Here is an 18631-nt window from a genome sequence, read left to right as displayed (position 1 = left end):
TTGGGCAAGACATTAACATTTTTTACTGCACTACTTTATGAAGAAAACTGATTTTCATATTGGAAATGTACATTTACATTGTTGAATTATGCTGAGAGCTGTAAACATATGACATTGTCTGTCACCAGCATTTACTGTTCCAACAAGATCCCCATTTCATTCACATTGTCGTAAATGTATAATTAGAAATGCCAAGATGTTGCATCATACACATGTAATGTAAGCATGGATCTAAGGTATGGAGTTTTTTTCCAGTGTACTTAACCTTATATTCTCTGCTAAAATGGTACATCATCTGTGAAATGCCAGGGTCTATATTTTGTACCGCTGTGTGAGAAAAATGTCAGATCAACATATTACATTTAGTTGCTTGTCAGATGCTCTTATCCAAACACCTTGCATAGATAACAATTCTTACATTTTGCATATTTATTATTATATACAAATTATAAATTACCCTAAGGTACAACAGCAGTGGATGGTAGCAAATTGAACTGGCAACATTTGGGTTGCAAGCCCCACACCCTACCACTGCACCACACTGCCGCCAGATACAACAGACATATTATAGGTAAAGGGTATATTCAAGAGGAGTACCACATAAAGTAAATTCATGAGGGAGGTTACTTTATTGGTAATCAAACAGCAGAAGGACTATGATAATAGTGGAACATACAGTGTCAGCATAATACCTGTACATAACTGTGTTTTTTTAATAGAATTTCACTAAGATGAACCCAAGATGGTGCAAATATCTTAAATACATTATTAAAATACATTATTTTACAAAAAAATGAACAATTAAGCAAAATAAAGCATCTCTTTAAAATATTAAGAAAGGGCTCTGACTTACTTCCAGGGCAAGTAGGAACAAACCTTTTTATAACAAGAAGCACATGTGAAGGAATACTTGAGAATAGACAGACCATTAAGGAGGCATGGCTTTGGATGCTACCTGAGTCAGTCGATGCCTCTTCTGCAAGTAAAGACAAATCCTACATTAAGGAGTAACTCATTCCAGACAGATTTTAAATCTACAGTAAGCATGTCTGTTCACACACTGATTGCCCCACACATAAAGCCCCTTTAATGCTTGTTATTCTCCATCTGTCTCGAAAATACTTACTTCAAGCAGCCACCCTTACTCTACAACCCAGCATTTAATACTATTTGGCCAAGGTGCTTTAGACATATGCTAATCCACCACACCCAGCCAAACCCCTCTCATTTAAATTCAGTGGTGGAGTGGAGCATGGGTGATTCTGTGGCTTGGAGCAATGGCTTCCTGCTAACACAAATCCCCATACCGAATTACCATGTGTGAGAAAGAACCATTATGTTTCTTTTGATGCAGTACATCAGCAGATGATCCGAGCTTTCAAAAGTGTTGCTTTGTATTCATGCCCTCTGCACTTGGGGAGCGTGCGCCTTTTTTACATAGCTTTCATCTGCTACCATTAGCAGTGCAGTACATTCACGAAAAGCAGTATTAACACAATGCAAAAAACCCTTAGAAAGAAAAAAAGCCTTGATAAACAAGAAATTATGCACAACACAACTAACTGAGCCTGCATCTCAGGCTTTCTTTTTCCCCTCTCTGTTGCTCTCCTGATGTTCTCGCACTATATATACATGTAATGAGAGTCAGAGCTTAAGATGGAACAGGGATCCATTATAGGGATCCATCCATGGTAGTAGTTCACTCTCACGCCCTAGTTCTGTTCCACGGAGAAGCATGGCAGGGGTTAATTCAGAGTGACAAGGATCGACAATATTCATAGTCTGCTGCCACGTTTGTGGGTCATGTTTCCTTTATCTGTACTGTCTGATAAAGACGTTACATAACTTAATAGGTGCAGCACATTACAAAAAATGAAAAAGACTTTGGAGATCTGTACTTGCTTAATATAAAGGAGGACTTTGGCCCTTGATACGAAGTGCCATAAGCCAGGTCTTTCTGATCTGTGGTGTTTTAAAATGTTTCAATTTATACTGAGTACAAAACAGTTATGCACATGATCGGCTAGGGAGTTTATTTACTTGAGGTGTTCAAGTTTTCTTTTCAGGTTACAGAAAAACAATTTTTATCCCTTTATTAACTTCCACATTTTCTCTCATTAACAAACCATATCTTCTGTTTTCAAAAACTATTTTAAGAGATGCTGAAGAATAACAGAAGCACCTTAAGACGAAAGTGCTAGTCAACACTGATGAACTCAGAAGAGGAAGAGTTCAATTTATAATCACATTATTTCAGGCAGAAAAACAGTGAGTTAGGACAAATTGCACTGCCCTGTATCTAAAGTGTCTAATGGCAAAAATAAATAGGAAATTCAATCATCCCGATGTGCAGTACAATGTGGTACTACAGTGATCAAAAGTCATGCTACAGGTATTGCAAACTGGCAATTATGAGATGAATGCAAATTATCTACTGGGGTTCAACTAACTAAACAGGAATGAAGGGGTAGAACTTTGGGTAAAACTAACATCTCCCCTTTCCAGTGTTCACCTTCTCTGAGTACACATGACAGCAGCTACCATACCAACGTGATCATGCAAACCACTGAATGTAAGCCTTTCTGAACTTCCATCCTGGTGTGTATTTGTTTCATGGCAATATAAAGTACCATTTCACATTTTTTTGTCTGATAGAAAACAAAAACCTCATGTGTGAAGCACAGCTGAAGTCAACATACATTGTGAATTCCTGACACTGCTTCCACTACACCGCATGTTGAACAGAGTAATACTTACAAAACATCTTGACTTACTGTTAATCATCCGAGGTAAGCTAATAATGCTTTTACTGTTACATGCTGTATCAGACATAAGTTTCTGAAGTTATTCCTTTAGATTCAGAAACCAGAAGCTCTCATCTGCTGATGAAAAGCATAATATCACTTTGCAGTAAAACTGTGCGCAAGAGAATGCCAACACAGATGCAATTAAATGCAAAAATCACCCAGCAAGCTCTTTTAACATTTACACTCAGACATTTAAATAATTATATTAAATGCCATTTTAAATATGAAAGAAAAGCAGATGAGATGGCTGGGAAAATGAGACAGCAGTGTTCATCCATGGAGCTGGTCTGGCTTTGTGTGAACTCCTCGTTGGTGGCAAGGGGATTGTCGTGTTGTGTTTTAGGCACTGGTGTTGTGGTGCCGTCAAAACCGACAGCGTCTCTTTGGGATTTCATCCAACTGAGGCAACTCCACTGCCTGTTTGCCTCTGCTAGACACAAACCATTTAACGTGGTGGCCAATCCCAGCTCAATCTGAGGCAGAAAGGAAAAAAAACAGCGCCTGTCACTTGTCCCCTAAACCTTGAGGGGGGAATCACTGTGCCTGACTGAGCCTGGCTCTGTTCCCGCTCAGGTCCTCTTTGGTCTTCTGGATGCAGGTGAAGATCTCCTGGAAGAGTGCCTTGTACTCAGGCTGCTGGTTGTCGTCGTCGGCCTGGAGGCATGGGACTGCGCTGGAATGGCGGCGGGGGACTCCAGGGGTCTGCACGGCCTTGTGGCTCTGCTGCTCGGCGCCCTCCTGGCAGCGCCGCAGCAGCTCGTCGTACTTGACCTGCAGGGCGCTGTACTGGGCGTCCACCTCGTTGAGGAGGGAGATGCCGCGCTGCTTGACGGCGGCCGCGCGGCGGACGCAGGAGCGCTCGTGCCCGCGGCGCATCTCCTCGGCGTTGGCGCTCCGCAGCATGCTCTCGCTGCTGCAGCGCTTCAGCACGTGCCTGCCCTGCTCGGGGAGGGCGGCCTCGGCCTCCTGCTCCCCCTCCTGCTCCACCCTCTCCTCCGGGGGGAAGAAGACAGAGTCAGGCAGCAGCTTGTCCGCCCTCCTGGCGCTGGCTGTGTCGGAGCGCCACAGCTGCCGGAGCTCCTCCACCTCCACCTCCAGCTCCCGCTGCCACGCCTGGTTGCCCTCCAGCTCCGCCAGCCGCTGCTCCAGCTCGCCGTTCTCCCGGGCCATCAGCTCCGCCTCTGTCTCCACCTCCTTGCGCCGGGTGCGCTCCGAGGTCAGCTGACTCTGCAGGGTCTGAACCGAGCGCTTCAGAGCCGTGTTCTCCTCCTGCGCCCTGATCCCATCCGCCAGAGAGAACGCGCTGTCCAGAAGGGCATGGTCCTGCAAGTACCTTACAGATAAATGACAAAGATAGTTTAGGTGAAAACCAAGATATTAACAAGCAACATAAATCCGATTTTTTTTAGCACATTTTTGCTAAACACTTAGACAGGCGTAACTGCAGCCATAACAGAGCTGCTGCTAAAATACACTGTGATACAGCTATGTCATGTTTTGGGGGGGGGGGTGAGTTATACACCACTTTTAATTTTTAAGCGTTTCACTGCATGTATAGCTCTGCAATAAAAACAAGAGGAGCAGCTGGATATTTCATGTACGTGACACGCATGTCTGCCAGTCATGACAGAGATCTGCCAGGGATTATGAAAGGAGAAGCCAAACTGGATTATGGTGTCTGGTTTTGCATGACCTCAAGGAGACGAGTCAGCATCCATGTGCTAATAAAGACAGGGTCACACAAAGGAGATCAGTCAGCAGCAGACTGCGCAAAGAATGGTGTCGTCACGCAGGCAGGCAGCGCTACCCACAGAGCACGCTCAGTGGAAACAAAGGCAGATATACTCGTAACAGCGAAGAAACAAGACATGGAATCAAAGATATCTGTAATCAACATTTCAAGCCTTTCTTTGGGAATAAATTTATGGTTAAAACTTTCTGAAATACAAGTCTGTGTAATTTTATATACTTGTAAAATTGTAAGAAAAATATTCATTGTGCACTACCCCACACAGCAGCAGAGCTCCATTATACCTGATTAATGACTGACCTGAAGCAGCATTCTGTTGATGGACAGGACCAATATGCGAAGGCATCAGAAAGCTAATTAACTTTAAAATTACCCCAAGATTTATCACCAGATCAATAATTTAATTAAGAAATGCAAAGGATTAATCATGTTAAATAACAAATTTAGGACAGTGAGGACACCAGAAATATCCATGGAAAGATACAACTAAATGGACTCCAAGGCTCTAACCCTACAGTCACACGGACGACACAGAAGCCCTTGTTGCTTTTCACTTATGGGCGTTCCTGGCTTGCGATTACTAGGTAACAGACTAATCAAAATGTTGCATCATTTGTTTCAGCAACGTGTGTCATGCTGCCTTCACTCCCATTGGCAGTCACCGTTTCCCATCGCTCAGTATTTGCATAAAATAGACTTCTAGTCTATTTTACCCCCACCTAGTTGGCTTTTCAACGGCCGTTTGTCTCTTGTCGCTGTAAATCGCCAACTCTCATTGAAAATGAATGGCAGCCGGTCACTTTGTTTCCCTCCTTTGTCATCCATGTGACTGTAGGGTAAATGTTTCTGAAGGCAAGATAAAATTTTAATTGAGCAGAGCTTCCAGGTGTCACCAATAACTGTTCCCTCAATTACTTCTCAGTTTCAAGTCCAAATGACACCAAAAGCAGGCAAACTGTAACAGATTAAACATCATATCATCCTAACAAGGCCAATGATTGGGGCTGAGGTGATTGGGGGATTTTCATGGTGATTGGTTGTTTAACTAAGCCTTTGCTCACTTGTGCATGTCATGCAGCTCCTTGAGACAGGGCACGCTGTGAGCGCTCAGAGATTGCCGCTGCTCTGCCAGACCTCCACCGGCGTAATCTGACTGCGCTGCCTTCAGCTCCTCCACCTGCTGCTGGAGCTCCTCCACTTGTGTCTGCAGGCCCTCGATGGTCTCTGTCAGCCTGGGAATCCACAGATTGAAGGCAGAGAAAGAGAGAGTTCACCTTTTACTCAAAGCAACAGCCTTCCCCTAGGCTGTGTATTCACCTTAGCCCTCCTTCATTTAGTCAACAAGTTCATTTCCAATCACTTCACTGAGTGAGAGGCACTCTAACAAATGAATTGCATCAATACCCTTCTTCCCGTCAAGCTGCCACCCCCAGCTCCTCCCCTCCCCTGGATCCCCGACCCCTGTCTCACCCCTGGATCTTCTGCTGGGCCATGCGGTTGTCCATGACTAGGCGCTGGTTTCCCTGCTCGAGATCGCGGGCCGTCATGTCTAGCTGCTCGTACACCTTGGCATGCTGCTCGTTCATTTGCCGCAGGAGGTCCACCTGCTTGGTCAGGTACTGAGAGAGGAACAGAGATGTCAGCTCGTCCCCAATAACCTACTGTTTCACGTTTCTCTTGAACAGTTTAAGATGCAGGAGTAAGACAGTTAGAAAACTGCTTACATCGACAGTGGAGATTTTTCTTCCAGTTTCAATACCTGACATATCAAGTCTGCTTTATCTATATTTAATAAGCCAATAGCAACTAATATGACCCCTTCCCTGTCAGTGATGGGTGCATTTCATATTATGTTATAAATACATGTATCATTACAGTTGTCTCATGTGGTCAAATTGTCTAGAGTGCTTTGATACTCAAAAACTTTGGGTTCAGGGAACTACTTGTATGCCACACAATTTCACATCATGCAAAAAAGAATAAGCCTGAGTTGGCTCACCCCTGGCTTTCAGTGGATACATTTTGATTTTTCCATCTGGGAATTACTGCATGCCACTGGACCTAACCTGTTTTGTTGTAATACAAATCTTCTTAAGGGAAAGCGGCCTCACAGGCGTGCATGCCTTCTATGGCCTTATTACTCGAGACAGGTAAGCCTGGCTGCACTCATTCAAGTAACAGAAAAAAACACCACATAATGTCATTATTACCTACAACAATCCTTGAGTACAATTCTTGTCTTGTTGGCCTAACCATTCAAATCTAGGCTAAGCTCTGGAAGTCCTTATTCACTGTAATTCTGAACAACAATTAAACTGACATAAAGTTAAGTCATCATCCACACGTCACTTTCACACGTATACTTAAGATGCATTTGTAACATTCCCTCCAATCTCCAGATGGAAATGGCCAAGTTACTGTCACTGATGCAGAGAAAGGCACAATGTCTGAGGACAACGGAGCCGTTTTCTCTCATATCATAACCGCTAACCTGCCTCTCTCTCCACCAGATAATACAGGAGTACCTTATCAGTTAGGCACACCTCAGTCAGCATATTTCATATCCACATGACAAATGGAAAAAGAACACTATGTAAAGGGAGAGTTAAGCCAAGATAACGATGCAAACATTCTGTGATTAAAATGCTATCGTCACTTGTCATCTGGACATGCAAGCAATGAAATTAACTACAACACCGCGGAGAGAACAGTAGTCCAAGTAACACAGTACTTCTATCTGTAATTAACAAAGTAGCCTCAACTTGGACCATGACCCCCATCAAAGAGTAGATACAGTGACTGGGGGAAGAGCTAGAGGATTTAGGAGTTTGCCCTTTGCATGCTCCTCTTAAAAAGCCAAATTTACAGAATACAGAACAGGTTAACATACTCACTTAACCTCACTGTAACTTAAATCAGCTAGCATTATTAACAGAATTCAGCTATACCTAAAAGATTGACCTATAGCTCATAATCAATTTAAGTCGCTGTTGAAATTTCTGGACCATATTAAGACATATTCGTACAGCTCTTGACATTAGAATCTAACTTTAATGCCAAGAGAAGTCTCTGGCTCAGTAGAGAAAGACTCTTTCATAGTCTAGTAGTCACCAGCTCCCACGGAATCTCAATGCCAAGGGAGAGACTGTTTTTATTTTTAGTCAACGGTGTCATCCAACTCATTGTCAGCAATGAAAAATGTATACTGAGATTACACATAAGCAATAAAAATACACATTTCTAAGCTTCTGCTATTTCTTGGACATAATTACATTTGGCTGCACTGAGGTAAATGCCTGATTGAGAGGACCCACAACGTCTCAGTCAGAAATAAGCATTACAGAATGTCAGCATCAATGAATCTCAACGTAAGAGGTCAACAGAGAACACTATGAATGCTTTAAGGTACTTATCTCTGCGTACAAACACAGAGTCCAAAGCAGTCTGATCTTGCAGGAAGTTCTTAGGTGTATAGTGTAATATGAGGAGAAAGGCACTAATAATCCCCAGGTGTTGACATACTATGCAGTATACTAACATCTTAAACATGTTGTGAAGTATAGGGGTGAATGGAATGGCATATTACAGATAAAAGAGTTTCTAGTCTTTCCAAGTTTCAATTCATTAATCAAAAAGGGTTATTTCATAACCCAGTTTCTGTGGAATAGAATTTCAAGATGGAAGGTTGACCTAGCATGGTTTGATTACATGATGTTATTATCCAACATGGTCATGAAGCACTACAAGCAGCAGAAAATAACCAAATACATATAAAACAAATGTACTGCCTTTTAGACCCTGTGGTCTTTAACACGTATAGGCTTAATGATGAACCAAGATGCAGGAGAGCTTTTATTAAACAGAAGATAACTGAGAGTGCTGTGTTACCTCTATCTCTTGTAGCTGTTCCTGATTGGTTGTGTACATCTGCTGTAGGCCCTGCTCCAGCTCTCGGTTCCGGTCCAGCAGGGTCTTGCCCAGTTCTGCCGCCAGATGGAGATCTGGAGGAGAAACAAACATTGAGTGTTTGGGAAAACACATTGGCCAAACCCATGCTCCAACCATCTGAATGTCCTGAGGGGAGGTGTTCACATCCACAGAGGACTGCAAAATTCCCTGGCAAGTTAATGCAATTCAAATAAGATTCTCTTTAAAAAAGCAAGACTGACCTTAAAAACACGATTTTGAAACCACTGAACTGTAAAACCCAGCAGAAAATTAGGCTATGATTTTATGGTGATTTCAGACCAAATAAATTGCTTTTGATTTTTAAAAACATAAAAATAGGGAGAGTCACAGTCTACATCAATGTATATATTTGCTTTACAAAGGGGTACATAAATTATACATTTATAATGACAAACATAAACAAACATTTTTATAATTTGCAGAAAAAACTTTGCTTTCAAGAATCTGCAGTTCCCAGTGTATTAGAAGATGGAACTGCTTTCTCTCTCTTTCTGTCATATACTCGCCACTAAACAGTCCTTTAAATTACAATGACTTAAAAGCACATTAATGGAGAGAATTACTTCAATTAAAACACATCTCTTCCCTTCAAACACATTATCTGTATTTTTTCAGATCATGGTAACTAAGTGTGCTGTAATAAACATTGCATTCACAAGATCACAGTATAAATCGGGAAAGAACAGAGCTCTATATCGCCAGCTTGCATCATATATGTGTGACATGCTGGGCTGAAAGTAAAAAAAATCTGGTGAGGTCAAGGGCACCATGAAGACGACATCTAATTAGAAGCCAAAAAACTTGACTATAAACTCCAAAATACACTTCTATGGGTTTGTAGTACAAAAACACCGGCTAAGTGTGTCATACTGACAATTAGCCTCAACATTACCAAAAAAGCCAAGGAAGCAACTCTACTGCCACATAACCACATACTGTATGCATAATACATCTCATGTACTCCTACTTTACTGCTTTTTAAAAAAGAGTTGGTTTGGAATTCTACAGTGTGTCCGATAATTTTTTAACCTTTACAGTAAAACCATGTAACCTTCATTCTTATATGACAGCCACATTTCCATCTGCCATATTACCAAATACTGTACATGCCATGCAAGACATATACAAGCACATTATTTCCTTAAATTATCAAGAGACTGGGGCCTGGAAACTATGGTGTCCTTGCTCAGTCCCCTAGGCATCTTCATTCACAGAACTGTGACGTGGATGACTGAGACAAGAGTACAGACATGTATTAATCCTGATGCAATATGATATTATATTAATCCTAGTGCAAAACACGTAGCCATTGGTGTGAGCTATGGTGGAGAGACAAAGGTGATTACCTACATCTTATCTGAAGGTCTTATCTTTGATTATTTCAAAGCCACTTAGTTTACTTTTACAGGAATATATTCACAAAATAAGTTAATGACATAGATTCAAACTATTTCATCCTATGTTTATGCACTTCAGAGTACCAAGCAACACTAGAAAGTTAATGAGGCAGTTTAACTTTTGGGCTCGCACATTAGTCCTGACTGACATAGCTGGAGTAGTGCTGGTGGGAATGTTGGTGCCATATTTCATTGCGGTTTTACGATGGCCTAGTTAATGAATTCTTGAGATGACGACTACAGGATGTTGTGCAAGGTGCTGGGCTTATCTGAAGAAGTGAGATCTCAACTGCTGCAACTTTCTCGTCCGGTTAAACAGTTCGCAATAAAATAACATTCCAACTTTGGCAACAATTATTCCCACATCCAGGGTAATTCTCATTTCACATATAAGCAGATTTAAAATGTCCGTAAGAATACTGCAGTAGACCAAGATTTACTACTAGATGTATTAAATGTCTTGATGGTCGTTCGTTAAAAACGGGTCGCAATAAGTGCCAGGGCTAACCCTGAACTGTCTTTTATACATAAGATGTTCGTTCATTCAGTTACAACTGTCAACAGGAAAAGACCTGCGAAGAGACACGTTGTTGCTACAATCAGAAAATATCGCTAATTGTGATAAATGTTCACTAACTGCACTTTACTATCATTTACTATCAAATCAATATTTTTAAATTATTTAGCTTGCAAGCCACTTGCATCCCACGCGATACAATGCATTTAATCACATTGCAAAACATGCCATAAATCGCCTGCAAGAGTGGAACACTGGTCGGGAGGATTTGCAATTGCTGTGTACCGTAACCTGGCCTTGTTTGTCTAGTTTCCTTCGGGAAAATATTTTTTATGAATGGCTATAGCTGTCTGTCGATGTACACGCATCTGGGTGTGACAAGGAAGGAACAATACGAAAGAAGTAATTATTACAAACACCGAGGAGGTCAAGAAATGCCTTCGACAATTAAGCACAAAATATAAGCTAGTCTACAATAAGCGCACATGTGCTTGCACAATGCCAGAAAGCAAGCTTTGTTCAGTTGTATCCTGTTCCTGGGCGAGACCGCTATTCGCGTTCAGCATCACTTCAGTTTAAAATTTCTCTTGCCTCACCATGCTGCAGATCCTGATGGTCGTACCAGGGTTCCTCGTCTTTGATTTCAAATTCTTCCTCCACAATCATATCCGTTAGCATGTTCAACCAGAATTACTCTGGAGACTGCTGGTGTGTTACTGTATTCCTTCGGGGAATGCAATGTTGTTTTTCTCCAAGTTACGTTTTAATAACAGCTAGCCATTGTAATGCGTCTCGCTTAACCAGTTTCCGTTTTCTCTGACATCAAACTTCTGTTGCCGGGAGGAGGGCGAGTGCGTACCTCAGCCTCCAAGTGGCGCATTCAGGCTGTGGCCAGCAACGTGGCAAGAGATCACTTCTTAGTAATATGCTAATTAACTGACGTGACGTAGGGAAATGAAACGAAAGTCTGTATGTGCCTATATGTGTTTTGAACGTAAATGTTGTCAGTGCAGTTTAATATTTTCTTGATGGACAATTAAAATGATTTCATGGACCAACGCTTGGCATCACCCATTAGCATTCTTTTATTAGGCGTGTGCAGAATGTGTTGTTCTAGATTAACTACAATTAATCCAGTCGGTTTACTGTAGGAGTACAACTACACATTGTTTTTCTGTGATCGTTATGTACGTTACGTGTATGCAACAATTTTGACATCTGGCATCGGTTATGTCGTGAAAAGTGTAGATATGCTGTAAAGACGTTACAGTATAAAATATCTATATGTAATGAAATTATTTGTTGAATATGTGTTTAAATATTTTAGATATTCAAAAAAATGCTGCACTGTAAGGTATGTAATACCAGGCATACATTTTAGCACATACTAAATTGCAAATGTTGTCAAATAGAGCAGCTGTAGACTTGAAAGATTGCATTAATCTTGCTTCAACACTGCTGCGGGAGCATAGAGAGTGTGACAAAGAGGACAATTACAAAAAGGTGCAAAACGTAAAGAAAATCTTACATAAGAAAGCCTTCGATTGAAATATCACTCAATATTAATGAATTTCTAGCGTAGTTAATGCTTTTGGACACTCCCAACTGATCCCCTCCGGATGTTTTGGCAGGTGGCTAGTCAAGACTGGTACTCCAGTAGTCAAGTCAAGTCAAGTCAGCCCATCCATATACAAGTATACAGTAGGGCTGAAATAACGTTTCACTGGGAGCCATGGTGCTACATTAAGATAGTGCAAGACAACGACAACATAAGGTGTAATGCTCAAAGTTAATAAATAGAAAGACAATAAGTACAATAAATACAACAAGAAAATAAATAGACAAAATAACAGACAATAAACAGACAAAGTGGCAGGCAGAAGTGTGCAAGTAACAGTTGCAATTGTAAACAATTACACATTTTGTAAAGTGGCTGTGTACTGGGGGGGGGGGGGGGGGGGGGGCTAGAGGGGGGGTTGGAGGAGGCAGCAGGGAGTTGAGGAGCCTGATGGCTTGAGGGAAAGAACTGTTGCAGTGTCTGGCAGTGATGGTACAGATGCTCCGGTACCTTCTGCCAGATGGCAGGGGGGTGAACAGTCCAGGGGGGGGGGGGGGGGGGGGGGGGGGCGGTGTGAGGGGTCTGTGGCAATGCTGGTTGCATGGTGGATACATTGTTTGTTAAAGAGTTCGTTGATGATTTGGGGAGAGACCCTGATGATTCGCTCAACTGTCCTCCGCTGTAGGGACTTGCGGTCAGCAATGTTGCAATTCCCGAGCCAGACGGCGATGCAGCTGCAGAGGATGCTCTCAGAGTAAAGCTTTGGCTGGGCCGTGTGGCCCCCATTTGTTCCTCGTCATCTTCTTCATCACTCCCACAAGTCTATAATCCATACTTATATCCTCGTGCATAATACAGATCTGGACTGAGGGGGCAATGCACATGTGACTGATGACTCACACTCACCCTAAGGACTTTGAAATTTTACTGTGGACATCATCACTGCAGTATTGTCACTTAAACTGCATTTGTCCTTAATGCCCTTCTATCCAGGGACCAAAAATACAGGCAGTGCAATTACCCGATGCATCTGTTAACATCAGAAAAAACGTAACCTCAGCTTGCCCCTCAATCCATCATAGACATACGTCCTTTTTCAAATTGTGCCCAGCTGCAAAGTGCACAGTTATTTGCACAACTTGAGTTGAATGGTTCTTAATAAAAGTGTGGCTGTGTAAACCAGTCTCATACTATATATTAATTTGGCTAACATTGTTATCCAAGGTGACTTACAATGCATTAGAAGAATTAAGTGTAAGGCAGTGAAAAGGTATATATCTCGATATAATGTTATCTGCAACAGCACTCCATATACATGATAGTGTTTTTGCTATTCCTTCATCCTATTGAACTTTGATCCTTTGCGGAAGGTGTACTATGAGCAAGCCACCCTTTGATCTTTATTATTTTTACTGCCCATGGCTTAACAATTTTATTGAATCTGTACATGACATCAGAGAAGGTTGAAAAAAGAGTATAGTAATAAATCAGTGAATAGTACAAATTTTTTACTGTTGTTAAAACAGCAATAAATCATAACTATAAAACCACAATGAGACTACCAAATGTCACCCTACGAAAGTCCGAATTTAAGAACGGCTAGAAACAGGCAGCATACTCCCTCTAGTGGATAAAATATATACTAAATTGCAGCATTGTTTTCACAGTACAGTGCAACTAAACAGAAAACAGTTGAAACAAAAAATAGGCACTCTATTTATGAGACTACCACTTATCCATAGATATTTTGACATCAGGACAGCAGGATAGAGAGAAAAAATTGTGACACACTATATTTGTCCTTGTGCGCCATTCACAGTAATGCGTAGTTGCTTTATTTGAAAAGATAAATCAGTTATTCAGCTGAAACAAACAAACAAACAAACAAACAAACCACCATATTGAAAAAGCAGGGCTCAGGCAGGTGATTTTTTACTTACATTGCCATGCACTCTAATACTCAACAACTCTTAAGCATGTAAATATTATGAAAAGACCCAATTATGTCTGTAAGAGTTGGTACAGGAAACTTTATATGAAGGCATATGTGCAGACAGGGTGGCTGATTGAGAGTTTAAATAAAAGCAATAACAACAAAAAGCATGACAACAAAGAGCTACGTGTCTAAAGCATATTGGATAAACAAATAATGTTGCAAATCTTTGCTCAAGTGGCGTCTAATTCAGTCTTTTCTATACAATGCACTTTGTGTGACTTGATTATTTTTGGCCCCTGTTAGCTGTGAGGATCTAGATGTAAAAGTGTGTTGTCTTTGTTATTATGTCAGACCTTTGAAAATTGTGTAATACTTGAGTGTAAAAAGTAAACACCCTTTTTAGCCAATATTGTGTATTTGGCTATTGAGTATATTGATTCCACTACAAATCTGAAGTGTGATATTTTGACGTATTGATACTATATGGATATGGATCTTTTGACAGTGGATGGGAAATTATAGCTGTTACTGACTAGAGAGTGTTCCGTTGCTGAAATTTCGCAACTTTTTGTCTTTTGTTAGTTTTGTATTCATATTTTGTTCGTTTGGAAAAAATGGACATTATAGTATTTTACACTTTTGCAATGATTTTCTTCGATGCTCGGTGCTTGTTGCTTTCAATAATTCTTTGTGGTCATGGGTGGGCAGCGATTTGTAGAAATGTCAAACTTTAATGAAAGTGATATGAACAAAATTTTCCTTTGCTGAGCTCGGGTCAAGACTCAGCTTTAATTAGTTCGTGCACAATCGAGGTTTTCACATATAAGAACTTTCTCAAATGTTGTACAGTAATTTACAGTTTCAGCCAAATTTATTTAAGTTTACCGGGGAATTATTTAAGTGTAACACAGGAAGTCAGTGCGGACTTAAGAAAAACTACTGTGAACTAGTCAGACGAGAAGTGAATAGTGTTCTTCAGAGGAGCATCCGAGTAAACAGTTCACGGATTAAGAAGAGGGCTGAACAATATGTTGTCTCCTAAAAGTAACCACACCCTTAGGTTTGTTAGTTTGTGTTTTCTTATCCTTAGCGTATAGTATTTGCGTGTATCCTCGCAATTGGACACTTATTTCAGTATATTTTTGTGTCGGTGGCTGGACGGTTTTCTAATGTTCTCTAGCACCTAACCGAAAACATTGATTATGTGTTATCAACAGATGAAGACAGCGGTTTTTGTAGCGTGGGTCGTGTGCTACGTGTCTGCTCTGCTGGTTGTACGAAGGATGTGGACAGGCAAATACGTCCGCAGTCCACTCGCTCGAGCGCTTTTCGTCAGCATGGTGAACGAAGGAGAGACCGCTGGACTGGAAACTCAGGAAGTAAGTTACCGGAGAGGATTTGAGAATGTAGGTGATCAACTTGTCAGTCTGTATTCATCATGTAACTGCAGTTTCGTAGATACATTTTTACGCTCATTGTTGTCTGGTTAACAGGTCTGTAGTTAGCAAAATTGTGGTATCCTGCTGAATCGTCTCCTTAGATTGTAGACTGTTAACGTCAAGAACATTGTGTCCCGTCCAATGCCTCTCTGCAAACACTGGATTCTGTAGTTGCTGCTGTCGACTGTCAGTATTAATGTGACCTGATAGTTCTAATAGAACCCAGCTTCTGCCAGTTGTACTGTGATAAAGGTGCAACTTGCAGCCCAAGGCACCTAATGTAAAAATTTCTTACCACTAACAATGCTGAAGTGGTTACGTCTGAGTCAGTATTAGCAGAGTACTAGTTGTTAAGAATCAAAGTGATTACAAGCCATGTAAGGAAGGTCTTAGCTTAAATACTCTCATTGAATTAATTCCCTGGTACCAGCGCTAACTGGGTGTGAACGGTAGCAGTCTCCCCTCTTTCCACAGTCTTCCTCTTAACTCCACTGGTATTGATGGACTGGTCTGTGCATAGCATCCTCTGAGTGTACACAGGGACTGTTACATAACCACAAAATGTTATTCTGTGTTGTGTGATGTCGTTCCAGTGGTACCGCTGCTGCTCTGACATGCTAGGAGAGGATGTACGGACACTGTTTGTTCAAAGTCAATTGGACAAAGACACCCAGGCCTTCCTCAGACGCAGTGAGGAGAAGTCGGGCTGGCTGTTCACACAGCTCTACCACTCCTTTGTCTCCACTGTCCTCAGCCCCATCATCTCCCGCACCTCCATCAACGGGTAGCTGCCTTGACATACCCCCACCAGCCCCTTGGCTTTCCTCTGGATCTCCCCGCTTGTTTGTGCTGCTCTGTAATGGCTTCTCCTTGCTTGTCTCTCTCTCCCTCCCTTCACTCTTGCTTTATCTCTTGCTCACTTCGTACCCATGTGTTTAGTGACTGTCCCTTTACTTCTCAGTGCTTTACTGTGTCCGGGTCTACATCAAACCCTGACTGACCATGTACTTTTCAGTGCTTTGCTATGTGAGTTCCTATATCGAACCCATACTGACCCTTTCCCCTCACTTGGCTCTCCTCCACTCTCTTTGGACAGATTTTTGGGTAGAGGCTCCATGTTTGTGTTCTCTGCTGATCAGTTCCGCCACCTTCTCCGGATCAACCCAGACTGGAAAGGTCACAGGCTGCTCGACCTCGGGGCGGGGGATGGAGGAGTTACCGATGTCATGGGGGGACACTTCAGCGAGGTCTATGCCACAGAAGTATCCACTCCCATGAAGTGGCAGCTTCAGAAGAAGAACTACAAGTAAGCCAGCTCTGCTGGACTGTTGTGATCACTGTGTTTTTCCATGTACTTATAACCCAGTACTCCGCGTCAGTGCTTTGAAAGACATTCCACTTCCACCTCTTGCACTGTAAGTGGTTGTATTTATGCACCTTTTTGCCATGATAATAATGCCTATACAGTAATAATAAACCACATTCATATTTTTAAAAAGTGATTACTATTCTGATACTTTGGATGGAAACCTAGCATACAGTGATGATGGATAGTGGCTTAGACATTAGGGGTCCTGATATGCGATATATACTTTGTGTGTCAGAGTGCTGGGTGTGGATGAGTGGCAGGAGACGGGCTTCCAGTATGACCTGATCAGCTGTCTGAACCTGCTGGACCGCTGTGACCAGCCGCTCGCGCTGCTCAGGGATATCCGGCGCGCCCTGGTGCCCGGCTCCGGCAGGCTCATCCTGGCCGCGGTGCTGCCCTTTCAGCCCTACGTGGAAGTGGGTAAGCTGAGCATGATGTGGGTCAAGGCTGGAGCTTCTGCTCTGTGTCTGCGCTGCCCACATCCCTTTTCTCCATCTTTTATGACCCCACGGTGAGGTCAGGCCACACTTATAGTCAGTTCTCCTTGCAAGGAGCTGTACCGTCCCCAGTCTGACTTTTTGTCTTGTAAAATATGAAGAAACACATTTACAACTGTACACTGACACTGAAAAAAAGTCCTTTGCTAATAAACAAACTTAATGCATCAGAGCAGCCAGTTGAATGAGACAAGAAAGCACCCCCCCCCCCCCCAAGAATAATATTTTCAGCTCAGATTGGTTTTGGTCAGACATGGCAAATTACTGTGAATGATAAAATGTTTTTTCCTTTGTGTAGAGTAATATTGCTTACCCAGTTTGTAAATGAACATAGCTAACATGACCAAATCTCAGCACTTTTGTTAGCCACTGTCGCTTAAAGTATTATGTATATATGTCCCTTATTGTATTATGAGTTTCTCTGTGTATTTGACACTTAACAGGGCACATGGAGAATATGTAGGGGAGGTCCTCATATTGTGAAATAAAATGGAAATTACATTTTTTTACAGGTGGGAAATGGGAGCGGCCTAAAGAACACTTGAATGTGAAAGGAAAGACATGGGAAGAGCAAGTGACCAATCTGTCCAATCAGGTGTTCCGGGAGGTGGGGTTTGAAGTGGAAGCTGTGACAAGACTGCCCTATCTCTGTGAAGGAGACATGTACAATGATTACTATGTACTTGATGATGCAGTATTTGTTCTAAAACCTCGGGACTGAGGTCACATGCTTTCGAACTGGGCAGGTGATAGGTCATTAATATCTTATTGTTAGTCATGGTGCTCCAGTGACATCAACTCCCTCCTAGGATTTTTTTCATTGTATTTTTTCAGAATTAAAAGTTATTTTATAAAAGATGTATTATCAGGATTACAGTTTAGAGGGACATGGACAGTAATTACCTGTGACTTGCCGTTGGAAATCCTTCCAGTGAGGAAGCCATTTCTTCGTCTTTTTATCTGATGACTCTGTAACAGAATACTTGAAATTACATCACGGTTTCTGCATCACATCCTGTTTTTTCAGCTGTTTATTTGAGTCTATGTTGGGGTGTAGGGATTTTTAGTTGCTTCCAAAATAATGTCAATATGAAGTGCCATGGTTCTTTATTTATCTGTCCTAAGGTCATCTAGTGTATGACTTTAGGGAGCTGTCATGTTCTTTTACTGTAGAGGGTTCCATATCTTGAGAATCATGTATGTCTGTAGGAGTTTTGTCCCATCTGATTGACGGACTGGGACATTGCTCTCTCCAACACTATCTCCTGATATCAGCACATATTGTGTGGTATGTTCACCTCTGTCGTTTTATGGTGAAACTTAATTCTTTTTTCCATAGATCATTATGGCTGAAGCATGTTTTTTTCTTATGTGAAGACTAATGAGGTCTAA

At 41.8% G+C, this 18631-nt stretch overlaps 2 protein-coding genes across 3 annotated transcripts; one reads left to right on the top strand and one right to left on the bottom strand.

The window, feature by feature from the left end:
* Window positions 1–3061: 3061 nt before the first annotated feature.
* On the bottom strand, window positions 3062–11311 carry LOC118788120 (cerebellar degeneration-related protein 2-like). Its single transcript, XM_036544001.1, has 5 exons — window positions 11037–11311; window positions 8446–8558; window positions 6028–6176; window positions 5619–5789; window positions 3062–4140 (listed from the first exon to the last, which is right to left on the bottom strand). Exons 1-5 carry the CDS (start codon window positions 11116–11118, stop codon window positions 3342–3344), a joined length of 1314 nt encoding a protein of 437 aa, XP_036399894.1. The 5' UTR covers window positions 11119–11311; the 3' UTR covers window positions 3062–3341.
* Window positions 11312–14892: 3581 nt separating this feature from the next.
* Window positions 14893–18045, top strand: mettl9 (methyltransferase like 9). Of its 2 annotated transcripts, XM_036544322.1 has the most exons (6): window positions 14893–14994; window positions 15152–15313; window positions 15967–16157; window positions 16470–16679; window positions 16978–17162; window positions 17752–18045. In XM_036544322.1, the coding sequence occupies exons 2-6, from the start codon at window positions 15152–15154 to the stop codon at window positions 17958–17960; spliced, it is 957 nt and encodes a 318-aa protein (XP_036400215.1). In that variant the 5' UTR covers window positions 14893–14994; the 3' UTR covers window positions 17961–18045. The 2 variants fall into 2 exon arrangements, with proteins under 2 accessions (XP_036400215.1, XP_036400206.1); XM_036544313.1 differs by lacking the exon at window positions 14893–14994 and having other exon boundaries at window positions 15137–15313.
* Window positions 18046–18631: the final 586 nt, after the last annotated feature.

The sequence above is a fragment of the Megalops cyprinoides genome, chromosome 1 (assembly GCF_013368585.1).
Source record: "Megalops cyprinoides isolate fMegCyp1 chromosome 1, fMegCyp1.pri, whole genome shotgun sequence".
In the NCBI taxonomy this organism is placed as follows: Eukaryota; Metazoa; Chordata; class Actinopteri; order Elopiformes; family Megalopidae; genus Megalops; species Megalops cyprinoides.
This window is presented reverse-complemented; position numbering and strand designations above follow the sequence as displayed.

Bases quoted from the DNA above. Each gene is read 5' to 3' on its own strand.
- LOC118788120 (XM_036544001.1), bottom strand. From the start codon at position 11,118: ATGCTAACGGATATGATTGTGGAGGAAGAATTTGAAATCAAAGACGAG. The intron at 8,559-11,036 runs GTGAGGCAAGAG...TTTCTCCTCCAG, and splicing joins CCATCAGGATCTGCAGCATG to ATCTCCATCTGGCGGCAGAA. The intron at 4,141-5,618 runs GTGAGCAAAGGC...TTTATCTGTAAG, and splicing joins GAGCTGCATGACATGCACAA to GTACTTGCAGGACCATGCCC.
- mettl9 (XM_036544313.1), top strand. From the start codon at position 15,137: ATGTGTTATCAACAGATGAAGACAGCGGTTTTTGTAGCGTGGGTCGTG. The intron at 15,314-15,966 runs GTAAGTTACCGG...ATGTCGTTCCAG, and splicing joins CTGGACTGGAAACTCAGGAA to TGGTACCGCTGCTGCTCTGA. The intron at 17,163-17,751 runs GTAAGCTGAGCA...ATTTTTTTACAG, and splicing joins TCAGCCCTACGTGGAAGTGG to GTGGGAAATGGGAGCGGCCT.